General features: G+C 41.5%; 1 protein-coding gene across 1 annotated transcript in view; it reads right to left on the bottom strand.

Moving 5' to 3' along the window:
• Positions 1–13,649, bottom strand: part of LOC149749883 (obscurin-like) — a 41,611-nt gene that overhangs the window by 611 nt on the left and 27,351 nt on the right. Inside the window, exons 8-9 of the mRNA XM_089908605.1 lie at positions 6,212–6,487; positions 1,191–1,466 (exon numbers count right to left, since the gene is read on the bottom strand). Of these exons, the coding sequence (XP_089764731.1) occupies positions 1,191–1,466; positions 6,212–6,487 (552 nt within the window). The remainder of the gene's footprint in view (positions 1–1,190; positions 1,467–6,211; positions 6,488–13,649) is intronic.

Below are 13,649 nucleotides of genomic sequence, written 5' to 3'. Positions count from 1 at the left end.
TCCAGCTCTCCACTGCTGCCTCTCTGCTGAGCAAGCCAGACAGTGAATGCAACAGGGCCACACTCTGTGCCAGGCACCATCCCGGCTCACAGGGGCAGTGCAGGGCAGCCAGGAGGGACCACCTGGGGCCACAAGCTCTGTCCCACCAAAAGCTGAGAGTCGAGGATCCCTGCCCCCATCCCCAAGGGAAGATGGGCCCCATGAGCAGCTAATGCACGGAAAGTAAGGCACAGAGTGACCCTGACACAGCCTGGGGGCTGGGCCAAAATTCCAGAAGAGCAGTGGGGAGCAGGGCCAGGAAGGGAGGCAGAGGAGGACGGTCTCAGTAGAAGAACCCCCGTGCAGAGTGGAGAGACCAGGCAAAGACTGAGAGGGATGAAACAGCCTGAGAGCCTCCAGCAGCCAAGCAAGGGGGCAAAGCCAAGGCAGAGAAGGGGGAAGGGGAAGGCCCTGGGAAGGGACCCAAGAGCGTCCCTGTGAGGGCTGACCCAGGGGAGCACCTGGAAGGACCACACTGGCTGATGGATTGGGGGCAAGGGCCACAGCTGGGGACAGGGACAGTGTCAGCCACCTCAGGACACTGAAACCCAGTGATGTCGTTGGCAGCCAGGAGGGATGGGAGCAGGCAACAAACCAGCTTGGCTCAGGCCCAGGACAGGATGGGCATCTGAGCAGAGGCCGACACAATGGGCTGACCTCAATGCAGCTGGACGGTCAGGGCCCCAAGGCCAGAGACAGGGACTCCAGACCCAATGGGGGTAGGGGCATCCAAGGCCAGAAGCTCCTCAGAGCAGGACTGGGTTCCACAGCTGCCCACGGAGACTTAATATGGGAATAGTGCCCCTTGCCAACGACAGACAAAGAATGGCCATTTCAGCAGACTACAGGCCTTAGCAGCCTGCAGATGACTGAGAAAGCCTGTGGCACGTTTCATGCTGGGAGAGGTGGGGATGTGATGGAGAGATGCAGGAACCTGGGGAAGCAGATGCCAAGAGTGTCCTGGACCAGGGGCTGTGGCAAGCATCCTGCAACTCAAGGACCTTCCCAGTGGACAGAGCCCTGGGGCTGACTGCATCAGAGGAGAACCCAGCACAGGCCCAATACACACATGCCCCCCACCCTGCTGGAGATGTGCTAATTTCCCCCAATTTGTCAGGTGCTCAGCCTTTACACCCAACCCTGGCACCCACCTGAGACATCCAGGTGGAGGGAGACCCTCTGGCCCCCGGCCTCGCAGCTGTACTCCCCGGCGTCTGCCTTGCCCGCCTGCTGCACCACCAGCCTCCGGGTGCAGCCCGTGGCCTCCACACGCACTTTCGAGCTCGAACTCAGCTTCTTTCCATCCTTGTACCACGTCACCTCCGTCTGGGCCTGGGCCACCTCGCAGCTCAGCGTGGCACTGGCCCCCGCCATGGCCTGCACTTCACTGCGTGCCGGCTGCTCCTTGGCAAACACCACCTTGGGCTCTGGGGACAGGAAGGGATACACGGGTCAAGGACACCATCTCAGTCAAGAAGGCAGCACTGGGGAAAAAAGGCCTGGACAGATGGGAACGGGGGCTGGAAACTTCTCCAGGCTCTGTGCTAGCTGTGCAACAAGTACCCACAATTTATCTATACATTCTACCACTGATCTGTGCATGTTGTTCCAAGTGGGGACTTTGTGAAAGATTTCTTCCATGCACATGCCCCTCTAGGAAAGAAACTGTGGGATCAGGAGGCATGCACACCTCAACCTTCCTAGAGGATGCCGAGTCTTTGCCACACGACTGAGCAGAGAACGTTCCCACCCACCGTGCAGGAGAGTTCCTGAGGCCCCATGCTGTTGTCAGCTGTTGGCAATCTGGTAGTTGTGCTTCCTGAGCTCTCTTTTGCATGGTCCTGATGATTTAGAGTGGAGCACCATTTCTGATCTTTTTGGCTTTTGGTGTTTGCCCTTCTGTAGTGTCATTGCAAGGCTTTTGCCCAGTTAGCAGTAGCATTGTCTGTCTTTTCCTTATTCATTTTCAGGAACTCTTTATATATTTATGTTAGAACTTTGAGAATTATGGGTGTGTAAATAACTTCTCCATCTTTGTCACTTGTTTTGTCATCTTTTATGTGCCTTCTGTTGATATAGTTCTTAGTTTTAATACAGGCAAGTATGTCAATTTGTCCCTTGTGATTAATGCATTTATATCCTATTTAAGAAATCTTTTATTACCCTCAGGTCATTAAATAATCTAAATTAGCTGCTAAGAGCTTGCTTTATCTTTCACATTGGAGTCTCTAACCCACCTGGAGTTGGTGTTTGTGTGTACTGCGAGGGAGATGTCCATTTTTATTATAGAGGAATAGATATAAAAATAGAGATATATGTATACAGTTACATGGTATTAGCACAGTTTATGAAAAGACCATCCTTTCTCTATACCACACACTAGCACTACAGAGTTAAAAAACAGAAAAGGGATGGGGGAGTCTGGTTATGTGCGGGGCTGTTTCAGAGCTCACTATTCTGTTCCTTTGTTCTGTGTATTTATCCCTGCATTGAAACCCAGTTGTCTTCACTACTGTAGCTTTATAATAAGTTTGGTATCTTGCAGATGAAATGCTCTCACTTTATGAGTGCTTCGGTTCCACTTGACTCTTGGAATCAACTAGTCAATTTTGACACACCCACAAAAGAACTTTTCTTTGGGTTTTGATTAGGAGTGGACATCTTTGTGTCTTCCATGCATATCCCACCATTCATTTAGCACTGTCTCCCTAAAGTATTTAATAATATCCTCCTCAGAAGCCTTAAACGTATTTTATTAGACATGGAATTAGAAGCATGATACTTTTGATGCTATTATAATTGTCTTAAAATATCCTTTTCTGACTCTTTGTTGCTAGTACCTCAACATAGAAGCGTTTTCTGTGTATTTTGTATGTGGCAGTCTTCCTTAACTTTCTTACTAACTCTAAAAATTCTTCCTTTTCTACCTTCTGCATTAATAATCTTATCATCGGTGAAGTCCACTTTTACTTTTTCTAAATTTTATTGCTTTATGTTCCTCCTTATAGGCTGTACAATGTTGGACACAAGTCCTGATAGTGGAGCCACTTGAAATGCCCCAGTTAAAAAGAAAAGCTTTCAAGGTTTCCCTATAAGTGTGATGTTTGCTGTGGTTTTCTTTAGCACCCTGTATCAAATTAAGAAACTATCCTTTTATTACTAGTTTATTAAGAAGTTTATTAATATGAATATATGCTACTACATTTCATAAAACTCTTATTCTGAATATGATGCAAAAAATTTATCAAGCACTTTTATTCTGCATTCTTCTAGGTAAAAACATGCTTTTTCTCTTTTAGTTTCTTAACATTATAGATTGTATTGATTTTTCTTATGTTCTGATGTTGAACCACCCTTGCATTCCTGGATTAAGAGCTGAGTGTATTGTGCTTTTCATGCATTGCTCCACTCGCTTTGCCAATACTTTGTATAGGATTTTGATATTGACATCCATAAAAGACTGGCCTGTAATTTCAATTCTTTATACTGTGTCAGATTTTGGTATCGATGCTATATGCTAGCTACATAAAATGAGTTAAAGAGCATATATATATATATATATATATATATATATATATACACACATATCCATATATATCCATATATATGTATATCTCCATATATACACATATATATGTATATCCCCTTCAAAGCTTTTGCACAGCAAAGGAAACCATAAACAAGACCAAAAGACAACCCTCAGAATGGGAGAAAATATTTGCAAATGAAGCAACTGACAAAGGATTAATCCCCAAACTTTACAAGCAGCTCATGCAGCTCAATAACAAAAAAACAAAAACCCAATCCAAAAATGGGCAGAAAACCTAAATAGACATTTCTCCAAAGAAGATATACAGACTGCCAACAAACACATGAAAGAATGCTCAACATCATTAATCATTAGAGAAATGCAAATCAAAACTACAATGAGACATCATCTCACACCAGTCAGAATGGCCATCATCAAAAAATCTAGAAACAGTAAATGCTGGAGAGGGTGTGGAGAAAAGGGAACACTCTTGCACTGCTGGTGGGAATGTGAATTGGTACAGCCACTATGGAGAACAGTATGGAGGTTCCTTAAAAAACTACAAATAGAACTACCATATGACCCAGCAATTCCACTACTGGACATATACCCTGAGAAAACCATAATTCAAAAAGAGTCATGTACCTAAATGTTCATTGCAGCTCTATTTACAATAGCCTGGAGATGGAAACAACCTAAGTGTCCATCATCGGATGAATGGATAAAGAAGATGTGGCACATATATACAATGGAATATTACTCAGCCATAAAAAGAAACGAAATTGAGCTATTTGTAATGAGGTGGATGGACCTAGAGTCTGTCATACAGAGTGAAGTAAGTCAGAAAGAGAAAGACAAGTACCATATGCTAACACATATATATGGAATTTAAGAAAAAAAAATGTCACGAAGAACCTAGGGGTAAGACAGGAATAAAGACACAGACCTACTAGAGAATGGACTTGAGGACACCGGAAGCAGGAAGGGTAAGCTGGGACGAAGTGAGAGAGTGGCATGGACATATATACACTACCAAACGTAAAATAGATAGCTAGTGGGAAGCAGCCGCATGGCACAGGGAGATCAGCTTGGTGCTTTGTGACCACCTAGAGGGGTGGGATAGGGTGGGAGGGAGGGAGACGCAAGAGGGAAGAGATATGGGAACATATGTACATGTATAACTGATTCACTTTGTTATAAAGCAGAAACTAACACACCATTGTAAAGCAATTATACTCCAATAAAGATGTAAAAAAATACAAAAATACAAAAATATATGTATATCCCTTTTCCATTCTCTTAAAGAATCTCGATGAATATGGAATAATTTCTTTCCAGAATATTCTATATAAATTGCCAGTAGAGCCACTGAGCTTAATCTTGTTCTATGAGAAGATTCTTTTATTATGTTTCCATTTAGTTAAAAGGTTATTAGACTGTTCAAGTCGTTAATTTCTTCTTGTGTAAGTTTTGGTATAATTTTCTAAGAATTGGCCACTATTTCAAAACTTTTCAAATTTACTTGTGTGAAATAATATCGTGTTTTATTATAATAATGTCAAATGATTCATAGTGGGTTTCTTGGTATCTATATACACCTATGAATCATTATATACTAATACAAACTGTTATGTGGTGGCACTTAGGAGTCAATGCAGGACCACAGCCCATCTCTATTTGAGGTTAACCTCTCTTAACAAAAGGAAACTAAAGTTAGTTCGCAGACATCTCTGTGAACCAGCCCAGAAGGTACAGACACACACAAGAGTCATTAGGAAATGATATGAAATAAATACCACTTTACCAGTCAGTGGCTGCTACTACCATACCTCATCTTTAACAAAGCATGCTAGTGTAAGAAAAGCTCCTTACTACTCTCCATTTCTAAATTTATACATCAAACTCCAAAGGAAATACTGACACAGAATATACTAATTGAAAGACAAAAGGAAACCAAAATTTGCTTTCAGATGAATGTGCCATATCTCAGAGGTGCATATCAAAGACATATATCTACCAACCCTCTTCTCTTGGTTTACTTTGCACAGACATTGCAAGAGAACAGGAACCTATATTTTGCAACATTTGGGTACATACATAACTTCTACAACCATGTGCAAGGAAGGAAGAGTGTCCCAAGACAACTAAAACTTTGCTGATCCAAAATTCAGACTTGAGGTAATGCCAAGTATGATTATGTGCCTGAAACTTCCCCTTATCAGGTTCAAAGAAATACAAACGTCTCTGATTAGGGCAAATCCTCATATGGTGCTGGGTGAGGGAATCTGGATGCTGCTAGAACATCCAAAAGTACATTCACATATCCTGAGGTGAGAGACATCTGGTCTACTCGAGACCCCAAGGGCGAGATGGAGCCAGGGTCCTGGACACCAAAGATCACCTGGAACATTACAACATGGAAACACCACTCATGGTGCACAAGAGGGGACACTCTTCCTTCCATACACGCCCTTCCCATCCAGTGTCCCTGGGATCAGGCACAAGCATGAAAGTGGGAGGTGGGAAGATGGGAGATGTAAAGAGATTAAATGTGATGGAAAGATCACTGGGTCTGTCATGGCTATAAGCCAGTCACATCATCTCCATAAAGGGCTAATTTAGCATCCCTCCCAAATAACTCACCTGTGACATCCAGGTGGAAGGAGACCCTCTGGCCCCTGGCTTCACAGCTGTACTCTCCAGCATCCACCTTCCCTGCCTGCTGCACCACCAGCTGCCGGGTGCAGCCCTTGGCTTCCACACGCACTTTCGAGCTCGAACTCAGCTTCTTTCCATCCTTGTACCACGTCACCTCCGTCGGGGCCTGGGCCACCTCGCAACTCAGCACGGCACTGGCCCCCGCTACGGCCTGCACTTCACTGCGTGCTGGCTGCTCTTTGGCAAACACCACCATGGGCTCTGGGGGAAGGGAGGGATGCATAGGGTCAAAGATACCATCTAAGTCAAGACGCAGCACTGTGGAAAGAACGACTAAACAGGAAGCCAGGAAGACAGGAAACCTCTCCAGGCTTTGCACCAGCTGTGTGACCTAGAGAAGCTCCACCACGTTCTCAGCAACAAGTGACACCCTTTATTTCTACGTTCTCCTGATCTATGTAGGCTGTTCCAGTGAGAAGCTGGGAAAGACTTCTCCCCTGCACAAATCCTCTAGGAGAGGAGCCGTAGAGCCATGCATTCCTCAGCCTTCCTAGATGAGGCCAGAGTCTTTCCCATACAGTTGTGCAGGTCATGTTCTCATCTGCAGTGAATGAGAGTTCCTGAGACTCCACCCTCTTGCCTATTCTCAGTGTTGTCAACTGTTGGCAACCTGGTGGGAGTGAAGTTACACCATCTGGCTGTCTATTGCATGGTCCTGATGATTCACAAAGGGAAGAATCTTTATGAATTTTTTGGTCATTCTGTGGTTTACTCTTCTGTGGTGTCACTGTTCAAGTTTTCCACAAGTTTCAAAATTAGCATTGTCTGTCTTTTCCATATTCATTTAGGAGCTCTTTATATAAATAAATGCTATAGAGTGTTGATGCTTATGTGTGTTTATCTATCCTCCCCATTTTCCTGCTCTACCTTTTCATTCCTTTATGACGTTTCTGGTGAAATTAAGTTATTTAATTAAGTCTGTTACAGGCAGATATATCAATCTGATATCAATTTGTCCTTTGTGGTTTCTACATTTATGTTCTGTTTAAAAATCCTTCATTATCCTGAGGTCATTAAATAACCTCTATTATCTGATAAAAGCTTGTTTTACCTTTCACACAGAGGTCTCTAACCTGCCTGGAGTTGGTTCTTTGTGTTCTAGGAGGTAGATTCCAGTGTTATTTTATTTTTCCATATAGTTAATGGTCTTAGTACCATTTATGAAAAGACCCTCCTTTCTCTCCACCTCAGCGTGAACTCACCATTCCAGTCCCTTGGGCTATTTATCTGTCTCTGCACTGAGACCCACTTGTCCAAACTGCTGTAACTTAAAATAAAAGTCTTGATTTAGGTTAGATCAAATGTCCTCATTCTGTTCTTTGACTGGCTTTTGCAATCAACTTGTCAATATTCTCACACCCAAAAGACCTATTATTTGGGGTTTAATGGGAATTGAACACTTCTAGGTCTTCCATAGATTCATATCCATTTATTTGTATCTTTTTGCCTGCCTCTCTACAATGTCTAATCATTTCTCCCACAAAGTGTCTCAAGATCCTTTCTTAGACTTGGAACTGGTAAAATGACCCATCTAATGTTATTGTAACTCTGAAAATTTCATTTTCCAGTTTCTTGTTTCTGGTATATAGATATAGAACTGTTTTCTGTATATTATTATCATTATTATTATTATTTTGGTACGCAGGCCTCTCACTGTTGTGGCCTCTCCCGTTGCGGAGCACAGGCTCCAGACGCACAGACTCAGTGGCCATGGCTCACGGGCCTAGCCGCTCCGCGGCACGTGGGATCTTCCCAGACCGGGGCATGAACCTGTGTCCCCTGCATCGGCAGGTGGACTCTCAACCACTGCGCCACCAGGGAAGCCCTCTATATTATTTTTGTATGCGGTAATGTTTCGCAACTCTCTTACTAAGTGTAGTAATTAATGTTTCTGGATTTTCTAAACTGATAATCATATCATCTGTGTGTTCCAATTTCCCTCCTTACTGTGCTATAAATGTAGCATTACAGTGGTGAAAATTGGTTTCCTTGTCTTGTTCCCTACTTCAAAGGCAATGCTTTCAAGGTTTCACTTTATGTGTGATGTTAGCTAGTTTTCTCTACACTACCAATTATTAAATGAAAGAAGAACCTTTTATTAATACTTTGGTAAGAATTTTATGGCAGGAATTGATGCTAAATTTTATCAAGTATTTCTCCTAGATATATGATGTTATATTTCATTATTTTTAATCTCCATTTATTGGGGAAATAGTATCATTTTTCTTTTATTTTCTTGATGTCAATCTTTCTATACATTTTCTACTGTTCCTTGTGTTAGATAAACCTTGCACTCTTGCAATAGGACTGTTCTCAGAGTGTATTTTCCTCTTGATAACCTGTTGAATTCAGTTTGCTACTATTTTGTTGAAGATATTAGCCTTGATATCATCAACAGATTAAACTGTGTTACTTATTCATATTTACCTTATCAGATTTTGGTATCAATGATATGTTCTACACATAAAATGAATTAGAGAATGTATTCCATTTTTCAATACTACAGAAGAATCTGTATGAACATGGAATAATTGCATTCCAGAATACTCAGCACAATTTAACAGTAGAGTGAGTGGGCTTAGATTTCTGCTGTGAGATTATTTATTATGGTTCCATTTATTTAAAAGACTATCAGCTGGCAAAAAAAGCTTTTGACAAAATTCAACACCCATTTATAATAAAAACCCTCCAGAAAGTAGGCATAGAGGGAACTTACCTCAACATAATAAAGGCCATATATGACAAACACACAGCCAACATCATTCTCAATGGTGAAAAACTGACACCATTTCCTCTAAGATCAGGGACAAGACAAGGTTGCCCACTCTCACCACTATTATTCAACATAGTATTGGAAGTTTTAGCCACCGCAATCAGAGAAGAAAAAGAAATAAAAGGAATCCAAATCGGAAAAGAAGAAGTAAACTGTCACTGTTTGCAGATGACATGAGAACCCTAAAGATGCTACCAGAAAACTACTAGATCTAATCAATGACTTTGGTAAAGTAGCAGGATACAAAATTAATGCACAGAAACCCCTTGCATGCCTATACACTAATGATGAAAAATCTGAAAGAGAAATTAAGGAAACACTTGCATTTACCATTGCAACAAAAAGAATAAAATACCTAGCAATAAACCTACCTAAGGAGACAAAAGAGCTGTATGCAGAAAACTATAAGACACTGATGAAAGAAATTAAAGATAATACAAACAGATGGAGAGATAGACCATGCTCCTGGACTGGAAGAATCAACATTGAGAAAATGACTATACTACCCAAAGCAATCTACAGATTCAATGCAATCCCTATCAAACTACCAATGGCATTTTTCACAGAAGTAGAACAAAAAATTTCACAATTTGTATACAAACATAAAAGACCCCGAATACCCAAAGCAATCTTGAGAAAGAAAAACAGAGTTGGAGGAATCAGGCTCCTGGACTTCAGACTATACTACAAAGCTACAGTAATCAAGACAGTATGGTACTGACATGAAAACAGAAATATAGATCAATGGAACAGGATAGAAAGCACAGAGATAAACCCGTGCACATATGGTCACCTTATCTTTGATAAAAGAGGCAAGAATATACAGTGGAGGAAAGACAGCCTCTTCAATAAGCAGTGCTGGGAAAGCTGGACAGGTACATGTAAAAGTATGAAATTAGAACACTCCCTAACACCATACACAAAAATAAACTCCAAATGGATTAAAGACCTAAATGTAAGGCCAGACACTATAAAACTCTTAGAGGAAAACAAAGGCAGAACACTCTATAACATAAATCACAACAAGATCCCTTTTGACCCACCTCCTAGAGAAATGGAAATAAAAACAAAAGAAAACAAATGGGACCTAATGAAACTTAGAAGCTTTTGCAGAGCAAAGGAAACCATAAACAAGACAAAAACACAACCCTTAGCATGGGAGAAAATATTTGCAAATGAAGCAACTGACAAAGGATTAAGCTCCAAAATTTACAAGCAACTCATGCACCTCAATATCAAAAAAACAAACAACCCAATCCAAACATGGGCAGAAGACCTAAATAGACATTTCTCCAAAGAAGATATACAGATTGCCAACAAACACATGAAAGGATGTTCAACATCACTAATCATTAGAAAATGCAAATCACAACTACAATGAGGTATCACCTCACACCAGTCAGAATGACCATCATCAAAAAATCTACAAACAATGAATGCTGGAGAGGGTGTGGAGAAAAGAGAACCCTCTTGCACTGTTGGTGGGAATGTAAATTGATACAGCCACTATGGAGAACAGTATGGAGGTCCCTTAAAAACTAAAAATAGAACTACCATATGACCCAGCAATCCCACTACCTGGTATATACCCTGAGCAAACCATAATTCAAAAACAGTCATGTAGGGCTTCCCTGGTGGCGCAGTGGTTGAGAGTCCGCCTGCTGATGCAGGGGACACGGGTTCGTGCCCCGGTCTGGGAAGATCCCACATGCCGCAGAGCGGCTGGGCCCGTGAGCCATGTCCGCGGAGCCTGTGCGTCCGAAGCCTGTGCCCCGCAACGGGAGAGGCCACAACAGTGAGAGGCCCGCGTACCCCCCCCCCAAAAAAAAGAGTCATGTACTACAATGTTCATTGCAGCTCTATTTACAATAGCCAGGACATGGAAACAACCTAAGTGTCCGTTGACAGATGAATGGATTAAGAAGATGTGGCACATATATACAATGGAATATTACTCAGCCACAAAAAGAAACGAAATTGAGTTTTTTGTAGTGAGGTGGATGGACCTGGAGTCTGTCATACAGAGTGAAGTAGTCAGAAAGAGAAAAACAAATACCATATGCTAACACATATATATGGAATCTAAAAAAAAAAAAGGTTCTGAAGAACCTTGGGGCAGGACAGGAATAAAGATGCAGACATAGAGAATGCTCTTGAGGACATGGGGAGGGGGAAGGGTAAGCTGGGACGAAGTGAGAGAGTGGCATGGTCATATATACATTACCAGATGTAAAATAGATAGCTAGTGGGAAGCAGCCACATAGCACAGGGAGATCAGCTCGGTGCTTTGTGACCACCTAGAGGGGTGGGATAGGGAGGATGGGAGGGAGATGCAAGAGGGAGGAGATATGGGGATATACGTATATGTATAGCTGATTCACTTTGTTATAAAGCAGCAACTAACACACCATTGTAAAGCAATTATACTCCATTAGAGATGTTAAAAAAAATGATTATCGACTGTACAACTTGTCTATTTTCCATTGTGTGAGTTTTGCCATAGTTCCTAGGAATTGATCAATTTGTAACCCTCTGTTCTTTGTGAATTTTGTACACACATTGCAACAAAATATGAATCTATATTTTGCTACATCTGTGTTCAGAAAGCTTACTTATCAATGTGAAAATTGCTGTCCCAGGATACCTGAAACTTTATAACACAAAATTCAGGCATGAAATAATTCCAAGTATTATTGTGTGACCAACATTTTCCCTTATTCTGCTTCAATGAATTGAAACATCTCTTACTAACAGGAACCTCAAGTGTTCTTGGTAAGGATCTAGATGATCTGCCACAAAAACCCCAGTGGACAGATAACTCGTCTACCTCAGCCCTATGCAACAGGTAGACCCAGAGTGACAGACACCAAAGACCACCAATGGAGTCTGAACAAGCTAGGAAAATGTGACTAAGGATTATTACATGGAAAACAACCCATGATATAAAAGAACTGCCTCTCTCCCTCCAGGATACACCCAACAATCCATGTTTCCATGAACTTAGATTTAGAAATGTTTTCTGCATATTGACTTCTTTAAACACGATTCCTACTCAAGAATCGTACACAGTCAAAAAATAATTTTGGGAGTTCTCTGAATTGATAATCACATCATCAGCATATTCCAACTTTAGATTCACGAAAACTTTTGCCAGTGATTTTATGATCCTTCATACTTGACTCAGTGGTTAGTCAGTGTACTGTCACTCACATCAGGGTTTCCAGATACCCATTAACTGGGATGTTGCTGTTGCTGCTATTGTATATGTATTTTATAATATAAAAAAAGAACACTTTTATACAATTTGCTAAGAATATTATGGAAGGAACTGATGCTCCATTTTATCAAATTATTGCCTCGATATAGGACATTTAAATTTAATCAGACATTTGATTCTGTGCTCATTGAGATGATCACATTTTTTGCATTCAGTCTCTTAATGTCAAGCCTTATATCTATTAACGTTGCCAACATTCAACCCAAGGTGCAATCCTAGACTATGACTTTCATAACTGATCTCTACCCCCTGCATACATGACTGAATTCCTTTCACTAACATTTAATTTATGATTTGGGCTTTGATAACCACAATAGATACATCTGGAATTTCACTCATTCTTCCTGCCTTTCTTGTGTGGTTCTGGTATCTATGTTATATTCATTGCATAAAGAAAGTTATGGAGTGCATCTCCTTCTTCTAAGACCATCTCCACAAGCATGGAATAATAGTTTTTCAGGATATTTTGAAGAGTGTACCAGAGAACTACGAGGTAGTTCTTGAGAATATTTTTCACTATTCTTCCTACTGATTGAAAAGTCATACAACTCTTTGAGATTTCTATATCTTCTTGTGTCAGTTTTCATACAGCTGGCCAGGATTTAGTCAAATTTCACAACTTTTCAAAGCTTCTATTTAAAAACACTCTCTAATATTCCCCAAATGCCACATTTTACAGGAATGCCTGGTCGGATCTGGGATATCTATAGACATCCATAAATCATCCTATGGTCGCACGGTCTCAAACAGTTACGGGTTGGCACCTAGGAGTCAATGTGGATTGGCAGCCCACCCCTACTCAGCATTAAGACTCTCTTCACACAAGATGAGTTACCTGATTTCTTAGACTGCCCATTCTTCCAGCCACAAGGCAGAGACACTCACTAACCTTTAGGAAAATGCAACGAAATAAAGACTGCTTTGCCAGTCAGAGTCTGCTGCTAGTACACTCACTCCTCATTAGCAAAGCAGAATGATGGGGCAGAAGCGAATTTTTCCTTTCCATTCCTAAATTCATCAAAATAAGGCCACGGGGAATACCGACCCACAACCTCCAAACAGTTTGAAGACAAAGACAAAATCCTACTGCATTTAAGAAGATCACCCTAAATAGCACAGGTCACTCTATACCATTCCTCCTTTTTTCTTCCCTTTACAAGATCGGGACAACAAAACTTGGGCCTATCTTCCGCTACCTAAAGGCAACGGGAGCTTCCCTATCCAGGAAAAGGGAGGAAGGGCATCCCAGAAACATGAATCTGATCATCAAAAGTTCACTCCTCAGATAATTCCAAGCTGGATTGTGTACCAGG

This window comes from Delphinapterus leucas, chromosome 3, assembly GCF_059928025.1.
Source record: "Delphinapterus leucas isolate spDelLeu-1000000601 "Yukka" chromosome 3, BTC_Dleu_Yukka2, whole genome shotgun sequence".
Classification (NCBI taxonomy): domain Eukaryota; kingdom Metazoa; phylum Chordata; class Mammalia; order Artiodactyla; family Monodontidae; genus Delphinapterus; species Delphinapterus leucas.
The sequence above is the reverse complement of the archived record's forward strand: the minus strand, read 5'-3'. Positions and strand labels throughout refer to the sequence as shown.